This window comes from Vanacampus margaritifer, chromosome 9 (genome assembly GCF_051991255.1).
Source record: "Vanacampus margaritifer isolate UIUO_Vmar chromosome 9, RoL_Vmar_1.0, whole genome shotgun sequence".
Lineage (NCBI taxonomy): Eukaryota > Metazoa > Chordata > Actinopteri > Syngnathiformes > Syngnathidae > Vanacampus > Vanacampus margaritifer.
In genome coordinates, this window is record NC_135440.1 from 16,610,888 (window position 1) to 16,632,294 (window position 21,407).

General features: G+C 40.4%; 1 protein-coding gene across 4 annotated transcripts in view; it reads right to left on the minus strand.

The window, feature by feature from the left end:
• kif13a (kinesin family member 13A) overlaps window positions 1–21,407 on the minus strand; it is a 45,677-nt gene that overhangs the window by 4,696 nt on the left and 19,574 nt on the right. For 3 of the 4 annotated variants that reach the window (XM_077576117.1, XM_077576116.1, XM_077576114.1), the window contains exons 7-37: window positions 18,558–18,645; window positions 17,778–17,912; window positions 17,119–17,231; window positions 16,926–17,037; window positions 16,623–16,835; window positions 16,447–16,557; window positions 16,247–16,381; window positions 14,522–14,652; window positions 14,232–14,318; window positions 13,988–14,163; window positions 12,045–12,264; window positions 9,728–9,890; window positions 9,506–9,649; window positions 9,272–9,421; window positions 9,010–9,174; window positions 8,011–8,184; window positions 7,744–7,895; window positions 7,528–7,660; window positions 7,271–7,417; window positions 6,144–6,176; window positions 4,952–5,051; window positions 3,443–3,569; window positions 3,298–3,353; window positions 3,043–3,167; window positions 2,729–2,905; window positions 2,183–2,275; window positions 1,950–2,102; window positions 1,642–1,719; window positions 1,479–1,538; window positions 1,191–1,272; window positions 229–374 (exon numbers count right to left, since the gene is read on the minus strand). In XM_077576117.1, coding sequence (XP_077432243.1) covers window positions 229–374; window positions 1,191–1,272; window positions 1,479–1,538; window positions 1,642–1,719; window positions 1,950–2,102; window positions 2,183–2,275; window positions 2,729–2,905; window positions 3,043–3,167; window positions 3,298–3,353; window positions 3,443–3,569; window positions 4,952–5,051; window positions 6,144–6,176; window positions 7,271–7,417; window positions 7,528–7,660; window positions 7,744–7,895; window positions 8,011–8,184; window positions 9,010–9,174; window positions 9,272–9,421; window positions 9,506–9,649; window positions 9,728–9,890; window positions 12,045–12,264; window positions 13,988–14,163; window positions 14,232–14,318; window positions 14,522–14,652; window positions 16,247–16,381; window positions 16,447–16,557; window positions 16,623–16,835; window positions 16,926–17,037; window positions 17,119–17,231; window positions 17,778–17,912; window positions 18,558–18,645 — 3,979 coding nt within the window. The remainder of the gene's footprint in view (window positions 1–228; window positions 375–1,190; window positions 1,273–1,478; window positions 1,539–1,641; window positions 1,720–1,949; window positions 2,103–2,182; window positions 2,276–2,728; window positions 2,906–3,042; window positions 3,168–3,297; window positions 3,354–3,442; window positions 3,570–4,951; window positions 5,052–6,143; window positions 6,177–7,270; window positions 7,418–7,527; window positions 7,661–7,743; window positions 7,896–8,010; window positions 8,185–9,009; window positions 9,175–9,271; window positions 9,422–9,505; window positions 9,650–9,727; window positions 9,891–12,044; window positions 12,265–13,987; window positions 14,164–14,231; window positions 14,319–14,521; window positions 14,653–16,246; window positions 16,382–16,446; window positions 16,558–16,622; window positions 16,836–16,925; window positions 17,038–17,118; window positions 17,232–17,777; window positions 17,913–18,557; window positions 18,646–21,407) is intronic. The other variant, XM_077576115.1, reaches the window with a different exon arrangement.

A 21,407-nucleotide genomic window follows, 5' to 3' on the forward strand; every position in this document is an offset into this window, starting at 1 on the left:
CACGGTTAGTTATGATAGCTGGATTATTTTTGAAAAACGGGTGGTCATACAGCAACATTTAGTTTTTTATGTGGTCACAGTCAAGCTATTAGAAAATCGTAGAAAACTTGAGAAAATGCTGATGAAGGAGAAATGTATGTTGATATGATGAGTGACACGATGCACAGGGGTGAAGGATCACATTCAATGGGGAATCTAACACGGGAAATTTAACTCATTCGTTCGTACCTCTTGTCCCAGCAATGGGCGGGCCTCCAGGACTTTTTTCTCCTTGTTCTCCTCCTTGACAGGCAACAAGGACTTGAGGAACTTGGACGGCTGAGGGGACAGAAGCTTGAAGGGACTGGAGTTGAAGAATGTAGGACTCTCTGGAACTGAACATGTGCAGAGACATTAGGTGATTAAAATAGGTACAATTACTATTAATACAAAGTTGTTTTTTTAAAATGAAAAATCATCTCAGTTGAATTTGGGGCAATCACAGGGCACATATATTACTATTCACTCTCACATTTACACTTATGGACAATTTAGTGGTGAATTTAGAGGTGACTCAAATTGAGATAAACATTGGCCATTAAAATGAATGTGAGTGAGAATGAATCATAGCATATTGCCGTGTTGTAGTAGCGTCACAGGAATTTTTGAATGTACATGTTTAGGGAGTGCACAGCACACGTCCTAGCACAAAGGGATGAACCTCTCTAGGTTAGCTTAGCATTAGCTACCTCGTACAACAGATTCGACATGGATGGATTTAAAACTTTACAAAAAGTTTAAAAACACCCTGGATTCTAGCGCTAGCCAGTGTACGGCGAGGGATCCTGGAGGTTAAAGTACGTTATTTTATACTAAAAAGGAAAACCGTTCCATAGGTTGACACAGCTTCTTCAGCGCATCGGCCGCATACAGTCTAAAAGTATAAAGTAAATTCTAATATGTTTTTAAAAGAGTGAATATGACGCTAGGGAAAGTTTTGGATAACATATGTTGTAGATAAAGTGCTTTATAAGTACACTCCATTTACCATAATGATCAAATTAGATTTTTCATTTTTTGGATTATGACGCGCTTTGACAAAATAACTAAACCATATTGAGTTGGGATTCAGTGGTTAAATGGTCAACGATAAGAGTCCAAACATATCATGCATCACCATCACATTTATTGCCAAATTCTCTCATGTTTACCTGGACCTTCCTTGTTTTTGACTGGCGTGCTGCAGAGAGAGCCATCCTGAAGATTACAGCCGTCAACATGATCACAGTGGTCCTAGAAACCAACATATAGACCGCATTAGCTCAGAAAATTAGCTTACCTCCAAAAACCAAGAAAACCTCCACAAGCTTTGTCCTCTGTTTACAACCACTGCCACTTGTGCATGTTATTTCCTGAGTGCGGCGTGAGGCCATTTTAAACAAAGTGCATTCCCAGACTACAGCTGTAAAACATGTGATCAACACGGCGTTAAAGCATACCTCACATATTTTGCGGTCTTCATCCTCACAGCCAGTCAGGTCTGTTTTACTGCAGGAAGACTGGGGAGCAGGAAAATGTGTTACCCACGACATATGTTAGAGCTATTATTTCCATGTGATCCACATTGTGTGAAGGTGTGAGATTAATGTGCTCGTTACGTACATGCTGTACATTTGGTGTGCTGAGGCTTCTTCGGAGATGTCTTCCCTTAGTAGTGAGTGCCTCTTTCACCGTCACAGCCTGTGAAAAAACAAACCAAAAACAAACGGTATTTATATGTTCAGCTAAATATTTACTGTGGAGACTGAACTAGGGCAATTGGTGTAGTTCTGCACCATATCCAGCAGATGGCTCTGTTGGTATCATGAAATACATGTATATGTACAAGAATGAATCAATCAAGATTAAAACTGATTTAACTGGTAAATATCTAGTTAAGGCATTTATGACACTACATGGCTCCACCGTACCTGTCGCAGCCTCTCCAAGCTGAGTATATTCTCCACTTGCAGAACTCCCCGAGTGTATTTCTCAATGTAGGTTTCTCCATCCTGAGTCTCCTCGCTGTCTGCACGAGCAGCCATGAGGGCCAAAGTCTCTCTCTCTTCTGGCTCCTCTGAGGCCTGACATGCCAAAAAATGGGGTTCAGTACAAAATACTTCTTTGATTGTAATTGTTAGAATACATAGAGAACATGTTGCACCTTTGGTATGTTGGAAACAATCTCATAGGTCACACCGCAGGAGTAAAGCGTGTTCTTCAGGGACATTCTCCTTTTGAGACTCTGTGTGAAACTCTGTAGTAAAAGTTTAGTAAAACTGTCAAATTAGGTTGTTTTTTTGGGACAATAATATGTTCTATGCAGCCCCACTAGTCTGATTAATATTGCGTTAGTGAAATATGAGTTGAGCAGCAAAATCTAGCAGTTTTGATCAAAATCAGAAGGCGGCCATTTTGACACTTGCTGTCGCCTGAAGATGACATCACAGTTGCTCAGGTCTCAGGGAAAAGCCAATCACAGCTCAGCTTCAGAAAACAGGTGAGCTGTGATCGGTCGTTGCCTCAGCCCTGAGCAACTGTGATGTCATCTTCAGTCTACAGCAAGTGGCAAAATGTCCGCCCCCTGAGATGGATAAAAACAGATGGATTTGGCTGCATAACTCATATTCCACAAATGTAATATTAATCAAAATGTCATATAGTGAAGTCACACAAATTAATGTCAAGAAATGTTTAAGGTTGCATGTACCTGCTTGTTGTAGATGTTGACGGCGACCCTCTTGCGGAGCACCAGCTCCATTGAGGCAGGGTGGCTAAGCTGCACGGTGGTTTTGAGGATCAGGTAAATACGCTCGTGAGGAGACGTGACCCGATTGAGATGCACGGAATCATGGATGGATGAGTCCCAGGAGCACACTGCTGACACCTGGAAAAATAAATGAAATTACTTGAAAGATACACATGGGATCTGTAAAAGTAGATAGATGCACACTGGTCTTCTCAAAGCTAGCGCAGTTCTCTCTTTGAACACAAGAGGGCAGTAAATGCAAAGTAATTTCTCACCTCCTCCTCGCTGTGCTTAATAATGGGGAGATAGAAAAACTGGCTTCCATGCTCCTTGGGTAGGATAGAGTTAACTCCTGCTGCATGTGGGCCTGTTAGCTGCTCATTCACTGTCAGATTATCAGCTGGAGGAACAAAACATCTATAATAAGATTCTAAAATATACATGCAGTCTAATCAGAGATAATGTGAGCTGAATAGTACAAATGTTCTTTACAGATACACTAATGATTTTTGAGAATGGATTTGACTCACCATTCAAATCTAAAAAGAGGACTGGGATATGAGCTTCCATTCCAGCAGGAGGGCTCCTACAGGCAGAATTTTGAAGCAAAGTAAAAAAAAAAAAAAGAAGAAGCAATAAATCAAATAAGTCTGACACAAACTACACATTGTATACCAATCAGCGGGCGCTCCAGGGATGCCACTTCCAGGTGCGGGTACGAGCACAGCGTTTCTCTCCTCGGTCAGGCCGACCCATTGTTCCACCAGGCGGGCTTCACGCTCGACGTCTTCTTCTGACTTCTCTGGATGGGTGGAGAGAAGGGAAAGTCGCAATCACTGAATTGTCACTTCAGTTACAATGGAATGCAACCGCGCAAGGAGCAAAACAAAAACAAAAAGCTGCATTAAAAAAACAGGAATTCGGATAGAAAGCTTAGGTTGTTATGTTGCTTGTTTACAGATAATGTTGGAATTCTGCATCATCGCTTGTCACATTTATCCTGTGTATTTATTGAGTAAAAATTAAGTTACATGCTGTCATGCTGCTGGGACATCAAATTAGTATTTACGATGCATTCCTTTGTCATATTGTAAATGCAAGCATGAGCAGGATTTATAAGTCCATACTGTACTGTGGCTAACCAAAATGTATGACAATGGAGGGAAGAACACACAAAAGCCTTTTTGCAAACAAGTTTGTTCAAAGAAGCAGCCACAACACAGTCTTTTGTTTACGGTGTCATGTTACTTTTTTTTCTCTCTTTAATTTAATGTTATTTTCCGCTGTGTTGTGCTGCTATGTCAGACTATTTACGTATAGCTGATACACGGTTCTCCATCCTGCCATTAGGGGTGGCTAGGTTAGGTTGGGAACTGGAAAGTTGAGGGTTCAAAACCCACTCCAGACAATCCATGTATCAAAATGGCACCAACTCCAAACTATTTACAAGTTAAAGTCACATTGTAGAATACTTGAGTAAAAGTCACATTTGCTGTACTTAAAGGGATACTTGATCCATTGAGCCATTTTTAACAGTAAGAAGATAATAACTTCATTATTTTTCATGAACAATTAATCCCTTTAAAAACTAATTTTGCCATTTGCTGTCAACATAAGATGACATCACCTGTGCTGAGGAAATAGGTAACGACCAATCATGGCTCAGTTTGCTGACCAAACCCAGAAAACAGATGAACCGTGATTGATCGTTACCTATTTACGTATTTTTAAAGGAATTAATTGTACATAAAAAAGTATAAAGCTATCAAATTAATTCTGGATAAAATATAAAAAATTTACTGCTGAAAATGGCTCAATGAGTCTAGTATCCCTTTAAGTACCAAAAGTAATCTTTTGATACTAAATGAACTTTGAAATTAGTTAAATTTCAGTTTTATTTATTTTTAGTTTACAGTACTACAAAAAAATGAATGGATGGAAAGTTTACTTCAGTGGTGCGCAGTAGTTAAGCTTGTTGGCTAATAGCTAATAAGTGTAGCCTGGACATCTGAGTCAACTTCTTGAAAATAAAAATTACTATAAATATAAAAATTAAATAACGTAAAGATACATGAAAAGTATTTGCACTCATATCATAGGACAGCGTATGGTTTACCTTTTCAAACCATACTGTGACAAGCAGTTCTGAACTGTGCTACTTAGTTTATGAGGTTTTAGGCTCACCATGCTTGTTTATGATCTTCTTGATTTGTTCATCAAGGTACTCCCGTCGTTTGATTAAGGCCTCAGACCATCGCTCTCTTACACAGCTGAGATCTTCCTCCTAAAAGCAGACATCAACCAGAATCAATGCAGGTTGGGCTTCGTTAAGGAGGTTGCGTGACACCATACAAGGGCAAAGATGCACCTGATGGGGAGGGGCGTATCTGCTTTTTTTTTTACACCACCATTGTTAGTATCGTACAAAGTATATCATACAGACCAAAAGACAGTGCTGAAAAAGAGCTCCCACACCAAAGATTTGTGTCTAGCTAAAAGTAACTAGGGTCAGATTACAAAGTCAGAGATGGCAAATCCAGATCCAGAAAGTAAAAACCCTGCCACAGTTTGGCTTTAGCCCCAGGTGCTAGCTAGCTAACTAGCTCCCTAGCAGGTGAACAAGCACCCAGGGAGCTATCTAGGGAGCTAGCTAGCTAGCACCTGGGGCTAAAGGCAAACTGTGGCAGGCTAGCTAGCTCCCTAGCAGGTAAACAAACACCCGGGGAGTTAGCTAGCTAGCACCTGGGCCTAAAGCCAAACTGTGGCAGGCTAGCTAGCTCCCTAGCAGGTAAACAAACACCCGGGGAGTTAGCTAGCTAGCACCTGGGTCTAAAGCCAAACTGTGGCAGGCTAGCTAGCTCCCTAGCAGGTAAACAAGCAGCCGGGAAGCTAGCTAGCTAGCACCTTGGGCTAAAGGCAAACTGTGGCAGGGTTTTTACTTTCTGGACCTGGAATTGCCACCTCTGTACAAAGTTAAGAGATACCAAACAGAAAACCAACTGTCAACCGAACCACATCACATCTCTGACATCAGTCCACATCGCCCATGCAAAGTAGTGTCAGCCATGCAACACAAGTGTTTAGATAGCATGTATTGTTCCTGCAGCTCTTCAGTAATGGCAAGCAAACAGTAGCATTAGTGTGCATATGGAGTGGTCATGTCAGCGACGGGTGGAGCTGTGTTTGGCTGCTGAAGAATGGTCGCTATGATATGTTATTACAGCATCGTGTGTGTTTTGTTTAATAAAGCAACGTTTTTTTGTTGTTTTTTTTGTCGGGAGAGGTACAGCCCTCTTCCTCCTCCCTCGCAGGCCCTCAAGCAAGGGGCCGCGCGATCCTTCATGCTGCGGGGTGCGTTACAGCAGGATGAGGGTACCTGATAACTATCCATATCGTCTTGCACCTCTCTCTGGCAGGAGAGAACACACTCAGTCAGTTGTGTGTGTGTGTGTGTGCGCGCGTGTGTTTTAAAGGGGAAGTCAACCTTAAACATTTCTTGACAAGAATATGTTATATGTGACCACACTAGTCTAAACAGGACATTCTGATTAATATTACATTAGTGGAATATGAGTTATCAAGCAAAATCCAGTTGTTTTTATCCATCTCAAGGGCAACCATTTAGCCACTTGCTGTCGTCTGAAGATGACATCACATTTGCTCATTGCTCAGGCAATGACCAATCACAGCTCACATGTTTTCTGAAGCTGAGCTGTGATTGGTTGTTACCTGAGACCTGAGGAACTGTGATGTCATCTTCACTCGACAGTGAGCAAAAAGTGGCAAAATGGCCGCCCCCTGAGATGGATAAAAACTGCTGGATTTGGCTGTTTAACTCATTTTCCACTAACGCATTACTAACCAAAATACCGTATTTAAACTAGCAAGGCTGCATAGAACAATATTGTCAAGATTTTTTTTTTTTGGGGGGGGGGGGGTGACTTCCTCTTTAAATTAGAAAATAGATGTGTAGGCTAACAACTGTATTATGATTTAATCAATCATTAAAAAGATTTTTCAAATTATATGTAAGGATATTTGCTTAAACATTTAAACGTATCCGGCCAATACTTTTGACTTGCCCCGTATCGATAAATTAATCAAACAGAATTTCTTTACCATGCTATTTTAAGTGGGAGGCTTTTGTTTGTTTTTTACAAAGGCAAAACTTAACTTTAAAATGAGGTCTCACCTTATGCGTATAAATTATCAAATTGAAGCTTAATTTGTTGAATTTCTTAAAGGAGTTAACATAAATGTTATGTCTCATTATTTCAAAACAAAGCTTTCAAGTGAATTTCTCTCTCATTGAGCTAGCTAAGGTTTTACATAAAACAGATGAATTATTGCCTTCAATACTCAATTTGAGATAGCATGTTAATCTAACTGGTGTGAAATGATCACTGTGTTCCACAAAATTTATTTTTCATACAAAATTGCTATACTATTTCCGTCAGCGTCTCAGTGTCATGTGCGTATCCAGTAAAAATCCGTTTCACGGACCTGGTAGGTGTCGAGGGGTCTCTGCAATTTGGCGGAGCGCAGCGTCACGCAGCCAATAGAAACAGACGGCATGGCCTCCACCAGCAGAGGCAGCGTGCCTGAGTTTTGGACCGGCCTCACGCTGACGTGCAGCCTCCTCGAGTGGCCCTGCTCGGACAGATCGACCTCAGTGCGGTGCTTCTGGCGCTTACTTTTTAAATGTGTTCTTTTTTTTCACATAATTACATGAGTCACAATGTTTTCTGTTTTTCTCCGACCTGCCGCAGTTGGAAGACTCCTCCCGTGCTGATGTCTTTTCCAGGCTGCAGCTCCACGGCGGCGTACTCTCCCTGTTCATTGAGCTCCTGGATGGAGACCCACAGCTCGATCCTGCGAGACACTTCGCTCCACCTTCATGGAACGTGCATCAAAGTCAGGGATGTGTATAAATCCTTCCGTTTTTATCCATCGGCGCTAACTCAATTTGTACGTACCTGTCTCGGAGCGTCTGAGTCTTTGCTTCCAGTGCGTCTAATTCCCATGGAGAACGTCCATTCCCAGCACAGCAATGACCCCATACCTCTATTGCCAACGCTCCATCTGATATGAACTCCAGAAAGTCATCTGTCACATGTACGACATAGTCCTGAAAAAAAAAAAAAAACACACGAGACTAAAGCTTTAGTTGATTTCAGAAACAGTGCTTGTGACATCCATCACCTGCTCGTTAGTGGAGGTAAAAAGCAGCAAGTCTTTCTCACCTTGCAGTGATCAAACTGGACAGTGAAGTGTGCATCTGGGCTCCGAGGGGAAGGTCTGTCCGGGCTCACCATTGGGGGCGCCACGGTGGGATCGCCGTGTTCCCAAAAGGTGTACTGACAGAAGACAAAGTTGGACAGGTTGAGGGGCAGCCCTGTCGCTTCCCTGATGCGAACCTGGAATGTGAAAACACACACACAGAATGACGCATCCTTACAGTATTTAAATACAGCGGTACCTTGATTCACAAGTTTATTCGGACGATGGAGCCTTGAGATATGATTGACACATCTGAAGGATTTTTTTAAGATACAAGCAGCCTTTTTGCTTTGACCTGTGAGCCCTTTTAACTTGAAAATCAGATGACATCCACCGCACATGCGTCTCGATAAAATCATCGTGTTACACCCCTTGTGCCACCATTTAGACCAGATTTTTGCCAGTCTAAAATCTAGGCTACTTTTTATCACCAAATTGCTAGATGCGCCAGGTGTGCGGTAGCTCGGAATGCCTAGCTAGGCGTAGCCCAGCTACGAAATTCACAAGCAAATATCCTTTTTTTTCCCGCTTTGTCAATTAATATCATGAGCTTTCAGGGTTCATTTTAAATATATTTATTTCGGTATTTCTGTACGCCCGTACACAAGAAGGAAGATCAAACAGTCATTTGAGAATTGTAGTTTGCTTTAATTTATTACACAACACGTAATTACGATTATTTTTGTTTTTTAATCTTGCACTTGCCAAAACTAATAAATACAAAATTTAAACTTATAAAAACTAAAGTAAAATGAAGCATTTTTTCCCAAAAATAAATAAATAACCTGTTCTACAAAGTAATTAAAACAAAAGTCAAATTCAAATAATAACTAACCACAATGAAATTTTTTATTTTATATACCTGTCAAGCTAAGGCTCATAACTTGTAAATGGGGACACTCGTAAGTCAAGGTACCACCATACAAGTCATGCAACTGATTCCTAAAAGATAAGGCTTTTACCCTGATTATGAGCCTCTTGGCCATGTGAACAATTTCTCCGTTGGTGTCCAAGACTTCGTAGCAGCTACTTTCACTGGAATTTTCGGAGGAATCGTCTCCACCGCAAAGGCGCTCGGGCACGGCACCGCTGACCCGCATCAGCTCCACATGGAGCCTGCCTGCTAACTGTGCACACAAAGACACAAACAACTCTCCAACGTCAAATAAATAAATAAATAAATAATCCATGTTTATTAGGCTGTTGACGCTGGTGTGCTCTTACCTCCCCCTGTTGGCTGATGATGGGAACGGCGTATTGCAGTTTGACATCATGGAAGAGGCACTCCAGAAAAATGTTAGCCACTCCTATTAGGTTGTGGTTCTCTTGTGCGTCGTAAAATGGGTCACAGTGTTTACCATTTGCCTTGCTGTACTGTAAATACACACATAAAAAAACACAATGAAATGAACAAAACTTTTTTTTATACTCTCCTCTTTATAGTCTTCAGTTTCTTACCATTTCCTCCGAGCCTTCCCTCCAGTCCCTGTAGTGGTCTCTCATATCCACCAGTTTGTTCTCCAGCTTCTCAATGGTCCACACCTGAGTCCCCCTCCCCTTCCTGCGCACCTGGATGGCTGGCTCACTCACTATGGCTCCACGCTGAATGTAAACAAACACCTTTGCCTGAGCATGTGGAATAGTTTGAATGATTGATTGGCGGCGGCCCCGTGGGCTGACCTTGCGGTTGGCGCTAAGGTTGGCTGCAGGAATCTGAAGAGTGACCTGATAGTCGGTCAGTTTGCTCATCTCCTCTGCCAAAAAGTTGGCCTCTCGCACCAGGGTGTTGGCTTTCAGAACCTGTTCCCTCAGCCGAGAAAGACTCTGTCTGAAAAGTTCATCCCTGACGCACAAAAACAGATGAAGAGAACACATCCTTTATTCAAGAAGAAACAAGGAAGGTTAAATGTTTATTACTAGCAAATGGAATACAAAGATGCACTTTATGTCTGTTTTCTAAAGATTGAGTTTAAGACTCCACAAGTAAAGGAACTTTTTGATTTATACGTCATAGCAGTCCGAGTACAAATACAGTATAACCCAAATAGTCTTTTAATAATGAGACATGCTTCCGTCTTTTTACTACCACTTATAAAATCAATTAGAATGATAGAGAAAAGAATGTCCATCATTACACATTAAGAACTATAACGACAGCCAATAAAATGCAAATGTCAAGACAAGGATGAACAAACCTAATTTAGGCAGCAGTAAAGCATCACAGATACAAGCTTGTCAACAAGATTTATACAGGCGGAAAAAAATCCTGGGGAAAAAATCCTGGACCCGCACCTTTGCAAGGATTAAACTCAAAATTTTAAGGGTTCTTCCTTGGCTCACACTCCAGAAAAGTGTCTGCTAAATTTAAGTAAAAATCTTGGACCACCAACAAGGAACAGTGCAAAGTCCCACTTGCAAACTTGGAGCAAATCTTATTTTGTTCATCTCATTAAAGTCAAGGGGACATCGATAGGTACAGATTCTGCAAGTAGGATGCACTTTTGCTCTTTGGGAGTCGAACATGTCTGACTTTGGTGCTGATTTCACAGATGTAGAGAAAACTGACACCCACAGAGATGCAATAAATGGATTTTTCGTTTGGGTTGGGTCATGGGATTCATTGTGTTATGATGTTGGTGGATTATGCTTATGCAGTTGTTATACTTATGCAGGTCAGGGGGTCATTGTGTTATGGATGCATTATGCTTATACAGTTATTATGTCCATTATGATGACAATGCGATGATGATGTTTTAGCCGTATTAGCCATTCATAGTTTTCCAAGTTTTATGCAGTTACTGTGTTCCTTATTATAATTATGCCAAGTTGTATGTAGTTACTATGTCCCTTATAATGATAATGTGATAACGATGATGTTTAGCCGTATTAGCCACTCGCAATTTTCCAATGCAGTTACTGTGTTCCTTATGATGATAATATGTCAAGTTTTATGCAGTTACTATGCCCCTTAAGGCGATACTGCGTCGATAACAATGTTTTAGTCATATTAGCCACTCTTATGATAATTATGCCACGTTTATGCAGTTACTATGTCCCTTAAGATGATGTGACGATGATGATGTTTCAGCCGTATTAGCCACTCACAATTTTCCAATGCAGTTACTGTGTTCCTTATGATGATAATTATGCCAAGTTTGATGATAATGTGACAATGATGACGTATTAGCCGTATTAGCCACTCTTAGTTTTCCATGTTTTATGCAGTTACTGTGTTCCTTATGATAATTATGTCTTGTTTTATGCAGTTACTATGTCCCTTATGATAATAATGTAATAATATAGTCAGTTGCTATGTGCCTCTTATTTTGTCAAGTGAGTCTTTATTCTGTCATAAAGAATTGTGCATTGCCCTAGCAAGAGTTACTGAATTTGTCTTTTGTCACAACATTCCTTAGCCAAGGTAACTCTCAGCACGTTGAGATTTTGTATCCCTATTGGCAGTTCAACCTCTATAAGGGATTTTATCCACAATAATTGAACAATAATAGCAAAAAAAAATAAAATGAAGAGTTAGCGGTGAGACGTGTAACATTGGAATTTCCCCTGAGTGCACAAGGAGGCTTTGAGACGAAATCCAGGACACAAGCAGTAGAATGCTGCTTGGTGGCGATGTTTCAGTTTGTGGTTTGACCTGACCAGAACCTTGAATGTGACTTTACTGAAGCCCTTCCAGTGGCAACTTTTAAGAGGTGGTTTATCTTCACTTTATGAGGACAGCCGTAATTTTTGCATTACTCACTACCCTAAACACTGTCTTGCAGTATCTCAATCCTTAGGATTTGATGGAACCTCGTATTATGGGATCACTCTGCTTGGGAAAAACTAGCAGAGCAGAAACTGACTGTCCTACTTAGAAATGCAATATATTGTGATGAAAGTGAAGTGATGAAAAACATAATATATTATACAAACAGGCCAAATTATTGTACTAGCTTACGTAGTACATACTGTTATGTTGTGTTTGTGTAGCACCAACCGTTCCTCTGTCCACAGTTGCATCTTGCCGTGCGGTGTGTGCGTCTGGAACGTGAGGCGGTCACTGTTGCTGCGGTGGTGCTGTTGCGTTTTCTCGGGAGAAAGTTGTTGCCGAAGCGATTCCAGCTCACGCTCGTACATTATCCTCTGCTCCTCCAGAGCCGTGCGCTTCTCTTCCAGGTACTGCTTCTCCAGGACCTGGACCACATTCTGCATGGGGTCTAGAAAAACACATGCAGGTGTGTTAAAGGGGAAGTCAACCACCCAAAAATGTATTGACAGTAACATGTTCTATGCAGCCCCACTAATCTGGATATGGTATTGTAGTTAATATTGCGTTGAAATACTGTATAAGAAGAATCAAATTAGGTGAGCTAATTAAAATGGTAAAATGGTAAAATGGTAAATGGCAGCTTTAAATGGGAACCCCGTTTTTTTTGTTGTGACAATAATATGTTGTATGCAGCCCCAATAGTCTAAATACGCTATTTTGGTTAATATTGTGTTAGTAGGATATGAGTTAAGCAGCAAAATCCAGCAGTTTTTTATCAATATCAGAAGGCGGCCATTTTGCCACTTGCTGTCGACTGAAAATGACCAATCACAGTTGACAGTTTTCTGAAGCTGAGCTGTGATTGGTTGTTACCCGAGACCTGAACAACTGTGATGGCATTATCCGTCGACAGCAAGTGGCAAAATGGCTGCCCCCTGAGATGGATAAAAAATGGCTGGATTTTGCTGCATAACTCATATTTCACAAACGTAATATTAAGCAGAATGTCATGTTTAGAAACTTTAGACTAGTGAGGTCACATATAACATATTATTGCCAACAAATGATTATGGTTGACTTTCCCTTTAAAATGTGATGCATGAGGGTCATTTACGACTTATAGATTAAGCTATTGAAATGTATTTGAATAACTAAAATTAATTGTTGCTGTCATTTCAAAAGCGGCATTCTTGCATTATACAGTGGATATAAAAAGTCTACACACCCCTGTTAAAATGCCAGGTATTTATGATATAAAAAATGAGACCAATATGAAAACGTTTTCCATACATTAAAGTGGCCTAGACTGTATAACAATAAGTGATTGCACAATTGTGTACACCCCCTTATAAATGAGGCGTGACGGTGTTCAGAATAAACCAACCACATTCAAACTCATGATAAATATGAGTGAGATCACAGCTGCCACAATTTAATAATTCTGAACCTGAATTGTGTTCCTGCTAAATCTACTTGTCCTTTCTCTCATCTGTGCCCATTTGCAATTACATATGGACACAAATGAAAATCAAAATTCTGGCTGTCCAATTCCAATGTTGCTACACCAATTGGACAGACAGCATTTTAGTGGAATTTAATGGCCATTTTTATTCTGGGCTTGCACAAACGCATTCCACAAATTCTGCCTCGCAACAAGTGGGGGCCAATTCTAACAGAGTTGATCACCTCACCACAAATTTTAAAAGTGTGGCTACAAACAGCTTTAATGAAACATTCAAGATGTTCAATAATGTTTATCATTATAATATTGAGCTATTTTGTGGTAATATCTGTTTATGCTTGTGGCATAAGAGGCCTCGTTCCCAAATTGCAAAGGAAGCAAAAAAAAAAATCTGAGCAGTTCTATTGATTTCTGTTAAGTTTTGTTGCCATTTTTTTTTTGTCTGATTGTTTTTGTAACTCTAAAAGGCTTCAACGCACCAGCAAACTTTTAATTGTGTGGCTACAAATCACTGCCAAGATAACACAGAAGACCAAAAGTTGGCGCACACCTGACGAAGAACATGTTACAGTTCTGGCATTTAACAAAATGCTAAAGTGGGAGTAACTGGAGCAAATGAAAAGTTTCAGATATGGAATTTTTGGCCTCTACGTGCTGGCTACAGAAATGTACTGTAGACTAAGAGCTGAAATAGGATTGCCCTAATTACCATTGTTTCCCAGAGTCTTCATTATGACCTCCATTTGGGCAAACTCATAGCTGTAGTCCTGCTCGGAAGATGCCTCACTGGCCGTCTCCACATCCATCTCCACAAAGCTGTCCCTAGGAGAGGCCCTCTCCAGCTCCTTCAAACGGTCCCGCCGCTTTCGTTTTGGCAAATTGATCCTGCGACAGATTTTAGTTTTTAGCTTTCTAACTCATCTTATTAGGTTGGAAGTCAAAGTGTGGCGCACCTAAAAAAGTGGTTGTTGCCCCATAAGATACGGTCTCCGTGCCAGAGATGAACCAAAGAATCGATCATTGTTCCATTCACACAGGTCCTGCAGAGAAAATGTCAAGTAGGATTCTTATCTGCATCCTTTCAGGAGACAAACCGACGGAGGTTGAACAATTCATTTGCCGTTTGGAGGGGAAACGTGCTCGTGATATCAAAGCAGACAATTCAGATTCCTCGACGCTGAGCTCATGTCAAGCTTCAACAGACAAAAGTAGTAGTCGTTTTTTTTTTTTTACTGCTGCTCACCGGGCGTTCCCTATGGGCATCAAGGTGACATCACCATCCGGGCAGAGTTCCAGTACACAGTGCAGCGGCTGGATACCGATCCCAAACAGCTGGATGTCCTGAGAAGTGTCAGCGCCGACATGCGTGCGCTCCTACACACAGGTGGAAGACACATTAAGGAGACGATTACAGCAGGCCTGCAAGGAATTACGTTCATCTCCCCCCATGTTTGTTGTGACAAAATGAGAAAACAAGACTGCGGCTGCAAGAATAAAAATGGGGCAAAAAAATGTGCGGCGAGTGGGCGTTGTTAGACAAACATCTCCTTTTTCAAAGGATGTCCAACCCTGTACAAACTAACCCATTTCACATTAGTGTGGTCATTCCACATTGAAATGGCAGGCCCGGCCTGCAGAAGCCAGACAAAGGCCTGTTGTTCTGTACGTTGCGCAGGTCGCTTCCTCACACGCCTACAGGTCTGTCTTGCAACTTGTCTTTTTCTCAGTCACACACAATCACTGAAATGTCCAAGTTGTTTACAATACTCTAATCACATTAAAAAATAAGATTTCCTGGCTTTTGAGGTGGTTCTGACTTTGGCAGCTGCTATTGGAAAAAATGACTTTGCCTTCACTCGTGAACTGAACTCACGCATGAATTAGCCAACATGTTCTACAAGTGAACACATAAAACACTTGTTTAATCTGCACGTATCAGAAAAACTAATTTAATGCTAATGCAACTTCAAACTAATTTAATGCCCATGTCGTACTGCATACACACACGTGCACACACTTATACATATTGAACATACATATATGCATATACTCTATATATTAGGGTTGTCAGACGATTACGATTTTTAATCATAATGAATCGCCTGATTAGGCAAATTATATCTGTTCTAAATGTACAATAAAATATTTTTGCAACTTTTTCATACTCTTGTTAATTAACATAAAAGTAGACAAATATGGTAACCAAATACAAAGTGTTTGTTTACAGGGAGTCCTCAAGTTAAAGCGGATTTCCGTTCCTACACTGGCGATGTAACCCGAATTTCGACTTAAGTCGGATTTCCCCGTTTAAGTCGATATTTACATCAAAATACTTTGTACAGTAATTTAAAAAAAAAAACATATTTGCGCAACCTGGAAGACGCCGGAACCAATATTTCATGTTTCCGCACAGACATTCATTGCTGACGGACGGCGGAGCGGAGCTAATTCAAATTTAAACACGGAAATGTGACGCGCCTGATGGTGAGCCGATCGGCAACGTTAAATAACTTTAAAATGGCGTGATTACTGTGGGAAATGAACGAAAAAGAATTTCAAATTACAAGAGATATACAAAACAGAACAGTTAAAAGATGTATTTAAACTTTGAGTGGTATATTTGTGATGTAATGTTTGTGTAATTTGCTGCCACTAGATAGCATTAGTGTTTCATGTTGTACATCGCTGACGAAACCAGGACACCTGTTTGGACACCTTGCATGTGATCAATGGAGAGCCAATCACAGAGGTCATGCACCGAAGCTTACAAGTGTGTTCATGTGTTTTGTGGTGAGAGGGCACGCATGGCATAAAGTTGCGAGTATTAAAGAACGACCCCCAAGCCATCTCCATACAAATTGATCTGCCAGCGCCTAAGCTGTGACATTACTGAGTTGACCTCAAAACTTCCAACCTTGAGGCCTTGAACTTCACAGTCACACTGCAGCTCCATCAGTAAAATGAGTACCTTTAGATAGTAAACGAGCAGCTCATTTAAGGCCGGATCCGCATTCAGATTGACCAGGAAACACTTGTCGTCACCCACTTTAATGCCGGATGTCTCCAGAGAGATTCCCATGCTCTCCAGTTGCTTTTGGCGCTCCTGTAAACGCAGTAGGTGAGCATATAGTGGGCCTATTAAAAGGATATGATGTCATATATACAGACCGTGGCGATCTCCTCAGTTTTCCTTAGCTTCTCCTCCCAAGTGACAGTCATCTCCATGATGAGTTTCTCCGATTCATGCAGCTTCTCCTTCAGCTCAGGAGCCTTCAAAGACTTTGGAGCGGATCAGGATTACGACAGGGTCGTGGAAAATGCGTCTATTGGTTACACAATCTCACCTCAGCCTGAGACAGCTGAACTTTAAGCTTCTCCACCTCTTCTCGGAGCTCCCGGATGATGCGGGCGTTGGGGTCTTCGTTGACGACGGCGTGGTTGACGATCCTCTTGGCCCGATCGGCGTAACGCAGAGTGGAAAGAGTTTCTTCGTAGTTGTCCGCCGCTGGACTCACTGTGGCTATCATAGCCGTCTTGCTGTTACCACCAAGGTTGTCCTGAAGAGAAAGAGTGACAAAATTCCAAAGTATATGTGCGGCGACAGACAACATCTAACATGAAAAGGCAGCTTAGCGTGGAGCACTAACCTTGAGCAGCCAGGTGAGGACTGAGTCTCTGTAAGGCACAAATTTGCCCTTCCCCTTTCCTGCAGACTGATCAGCCAGTGCAGAAATCACACAACCCAACGTGGTCAGGGACCTACAACCACACGCAATACCTAATGATGTGTCCGATTCCCATGGTGCCTTTTAATCATGCATCACCTCCGAATATACCCACTTGTTTATGTTGCTTCCTTCTTTTAGTCGCTCCCCAGCAGCTCCCGTCTTGGACACCCGTTCACTTCCTGCCAGGTCAACTAGACTCATCTTGCTCACCTTCTCCCCGGAATTCTGGTAATGAACCCAATCAATTGTAAGGACAATAAAAATTGAGGAATATGGAGCACCAAAAATGCAAAAATAAAAAATGTATTAATAAATAAAACTGTGTGTGTGTGTGGGGGGGACGGATACAAAAATATAATTCAAAAATTAAATACAGAAAATAAAAATAAATGGAAATAAAAACAACAAAACATTTATTCACATAAATAAGTAAATAAAGGTATTAATAAATACAAAAATAAAAATGAGATTAAATATTCTATATATCTTAGTATCTATTGTCTAAATAAAATATAAATTAAAATAAATAAATAAATAAATACATATATATATATATATATATATATATATATATAGAGAGAGAGAGAGAGAGAGAGATTATTGTTGATTATTTCTATTTCTATTTATTTTTTTGAATTTAATATTTGAATTACATTTTTATATCCATTATTATTTCCCCTTTTGAAAATTCATTTATTTATTTATTTATTTATTTTTGGTCCTCCATAGACGAACACTTTGTGTCCTAATTACAGAGTCAAAAAGACCCACCCCAGATCGTAGATCGTAGAGCGTTTGTGTGACAATAATACTAAAGACAGCGTGAGATCGGCTGCTCTCCTCGTTCATGTTGGTGGCTGCCACTGTGCGGGATTTGTTCCCCTCCGACATGAGCACCTCAATGTCCTGGAGTCAAGGAAGACAAACAAGAGATACAAATTGGTAAACAGGCTGCACTTAAGAATTTATATGTATTAAAGCACCATTCATAAATGATGGTTTGCTGTTCATACTAAAGGAGTTTAATATTTGAAATTGATAGGATGTACGTTATAAATTGCGCACCCTTCGTTACTGGAGCAATACTGGCAACATTGATACATTTCTAGTTTGAACACTTGGAGCAGATTTCAGTGGATTTGGGGGGAAATGTGCAAACAGATCCTTTTGAGAACAATAAAAGGTAGCCAATGTTCACAGGGAGTTCTGATGGGTCACGACAGGAAGCGAGACGAATCTCTGGGAAAGTCAGTGCATTAATATCAGGCAAACATGCTGCACAGAAATAGGGTGGAGATGTTTAAACTTAACTAAGGGAAGCCCCGCCAATGCTTGGCATACAATCCACCCAAAACCACACGAGCGCATTCCACATTCACATAATATGTGTCATTAGGAGCTCATGAGGATTAAAACCACATTGTTAAGCTCAGTGCTATTTTGGCTGGAACAACTAAGCACTATAAATGATTTCTTTGCATTTGTGAAATTCGAGTGAATTCCGTTCAGTGGTTACGACGTGAAAGGTAGCCTAGCGTTTGAAAGTCATACCTCAAAGTTGGTCACGGCCAGCTGAGACAAACCATCCACGTAAGGGCCCAGGACTTTGTGTTCACGAACCTTCAGAGATTGTCGGCTCCTTAAAAGAGGGTCAAGAAGAGGTCTAGTGAGTGAAAGGAGTGTAAATGCCTCTCATGGCACTGAGCACATTTAATTTCCTCATTCTCTCTTTCTCATTGCTTTTATAGCAATTTGGAGGGCTGACACCATCAATTTCACCTCAAGCATGTCATTAGACTAAAATACTGATTTTTTTTTTAAAGGCTTGTATGGATTGTGTGCCCACTGCCCACCCATCAAGTGTGATCATACACAACCAAATACATATTTTTTTCAATTAGTCTGCTCCTGATAAAGTATGTGAGCAAGCCCTTCTGAATTTTGCACAGTTGTGACCATTGATTTACTGAATAACGTTACAATCAACGCGTTACTACCAAAATGAGGCTGGTTGTACACTCCAGTCCATAGTGTAGGCAAAGTGTTATATATCGAAAAAATAAAAAAATGTATTTATGTTAAAAGCTACTGAATGCAGAAAATTGAATTTTGAATCGCTACTGCCACCTGTGGTCAAAAAATTAAACTGGATTTTCCCTTCTTCACATACACAATCCGCATATGATGTCACATCCGCAGACAGAGGGCGGGAAATTCGAACCTGAATCCAATCTGAAAACTATTGTTCAAAGGCTTGCAGGAGTTTCCATTATGACCAGCTAAGGTGTTAATCTAATAATGAAAACATGTTTCAGTCATAAATGGTCAAACAGAAAGGCTATTGTAAAAATATTTTGGGGCAAATTGTTACAATGAAGTCAAATAAGCTTCTTTTGCTTTGTTTTTAATAAAAACGTTATCCTTAAACATTACTTTTAAAAATGCACTTTTAATAAAGTATTGGCAAAACCAGTTATTTGTCATTAAGTGGAGTTGTCGGCGTATGCTGAAAGTAACTAATAAAGTTACTTTGACTCAAACTTTTGTTAATTTTAAAATCAAGTAGTTAGTAAAGGTAACTATGGCAACACTGATTGTGACATGGGGAGGAGCTGAGGTGTGTCATGTTTATTTTCAGTCTTGTTTAGTCCGGTCATGTTTAGCTTCTGTTTTCCTTGTGTGTTCCCCTTGTCTTGTCATTTCCTGTTTTAGTTTGAAAATTGACTCCTCTCGTTTCTGGTCACTTGCCCTTCCTCGTGTGGTGTGTGTGTCAACCCTGATTCATGATTGTTTCCCCATTACCCTCATGTGTCATCCAATCAGTGCCCTCAGCCAGGTGTGTCTTGTTATGTCATTAGTGTTGGTGTATTTAGTCGGGTGTCTCCCCCCTGTCTGTGTCGGTTCATTGTTGCTGTTGTTGAAAGGCTTTGTCCACGTCACGCTGTCCTTTTTTGCCTTGTCAGGAACCATGTCATGCTGTTAGATTTGCCTAAGTTGTTTAGCCATGTTTAGATTCATGTTTTGTTAGTTCAATTTATTTTGTACTTTGAAGATAGCTTTTTTGATTAGAAATTAAAACCTTTTTTCTTGGACTACACCTCGGCCTCCTTGCTCTGCCTTCCCGCATCTGGGTCCTAAAGCCCCACCTTACTGTCAAGGTGTGTGTTTGTATACTGTAGATACGGAGCAGCAGACTTATTGACAAAGTGTGATTTGGCGACTTGGTGATGAAGTGCTGCCTCCATGAGTGAAAATGCAATCCATTTAGCGGTCTTATGTGTGCTCGCAGTTCACACTTTTTTTTTTTTTACTTTTCCACGCCTATTCAGTATAACAGAAGCCATTTGCTTCTTGGCTTACCATCAGGAAAGCAGTATAAAACTGTCCCTCCTGCTAAAACTAAATGATTTTAACCAGGTTGTTAAAAGTGGATGTTAGCTGTACTGTAATTCTTTATCCATTGTGTATCTACAGTAGATAAAAGCATGCCAAACAAAACTTTTTAAATGTTGGAGGAAAGGAGCGTTCCATCCAGATTCAACATGTCATCTGGATCCAATAAAATAATAACATCATGCATAATAACAATAATAATAAACCTTGATATGATGACATATGAGAAGCGATGTAAGCGTCAGAATATTCAGTATATATGGGATTTTAAATGTTGAAATAAATTGTTGCCAGATGCGCAGTCTGGAGCAGATCCGGAGGAAACATGATTTAACATTTAGCACCTGACGTTAAAAACACATTTGTCTCTTAACTGACAAGATTTGGCTGATACAGATGTTGTCCGCTTAGAGGGAACAACCTTGAAAGAATCGTCATATAAATATATGTTGACATATCAAAAACTGTGGGCAGGAAATTGCACACACACAAAAAAATATAACATAAACCTTGTGATGGAAAGAGATTAAAAAAAAGGAATAGCTTAAAATGTCAATGTTTTTTCATCATAGTATTAACTTTGTAATCGCTAGCTATTGCCTAATAAGGATTGCCTTTGGAAACCATAAACAAGAAAGCTCTGCTTGCCAATACACCAGATAAGTTTGAAATAATGATTTCCCTATTGGACATGGACACATTCTTCCCTCAGGAGTGCCTCATTTTTTTGTGTATAAGTGCAACACCATCAATAATACTATGACTTGTAAGAAATATATCCTTAAAAAAAAAAACATTCCCCTTAAGGCTGCCTGCTAGATGTTGAGGAGAAATCCAATAGTTAGTTACTCTATCCAACTCAGTGGATACACACTACTCAGGTTAACAGTTACCAGGTTTCCTCTTTCCATTCTAGTGACCTACAACCCGCTGTGTTTTTTTTTTTCCCCCAGTCAGAGTTGGTCAAACTCTCTTGTGTTGACATGCACTTCCACTACATTTTCAGCA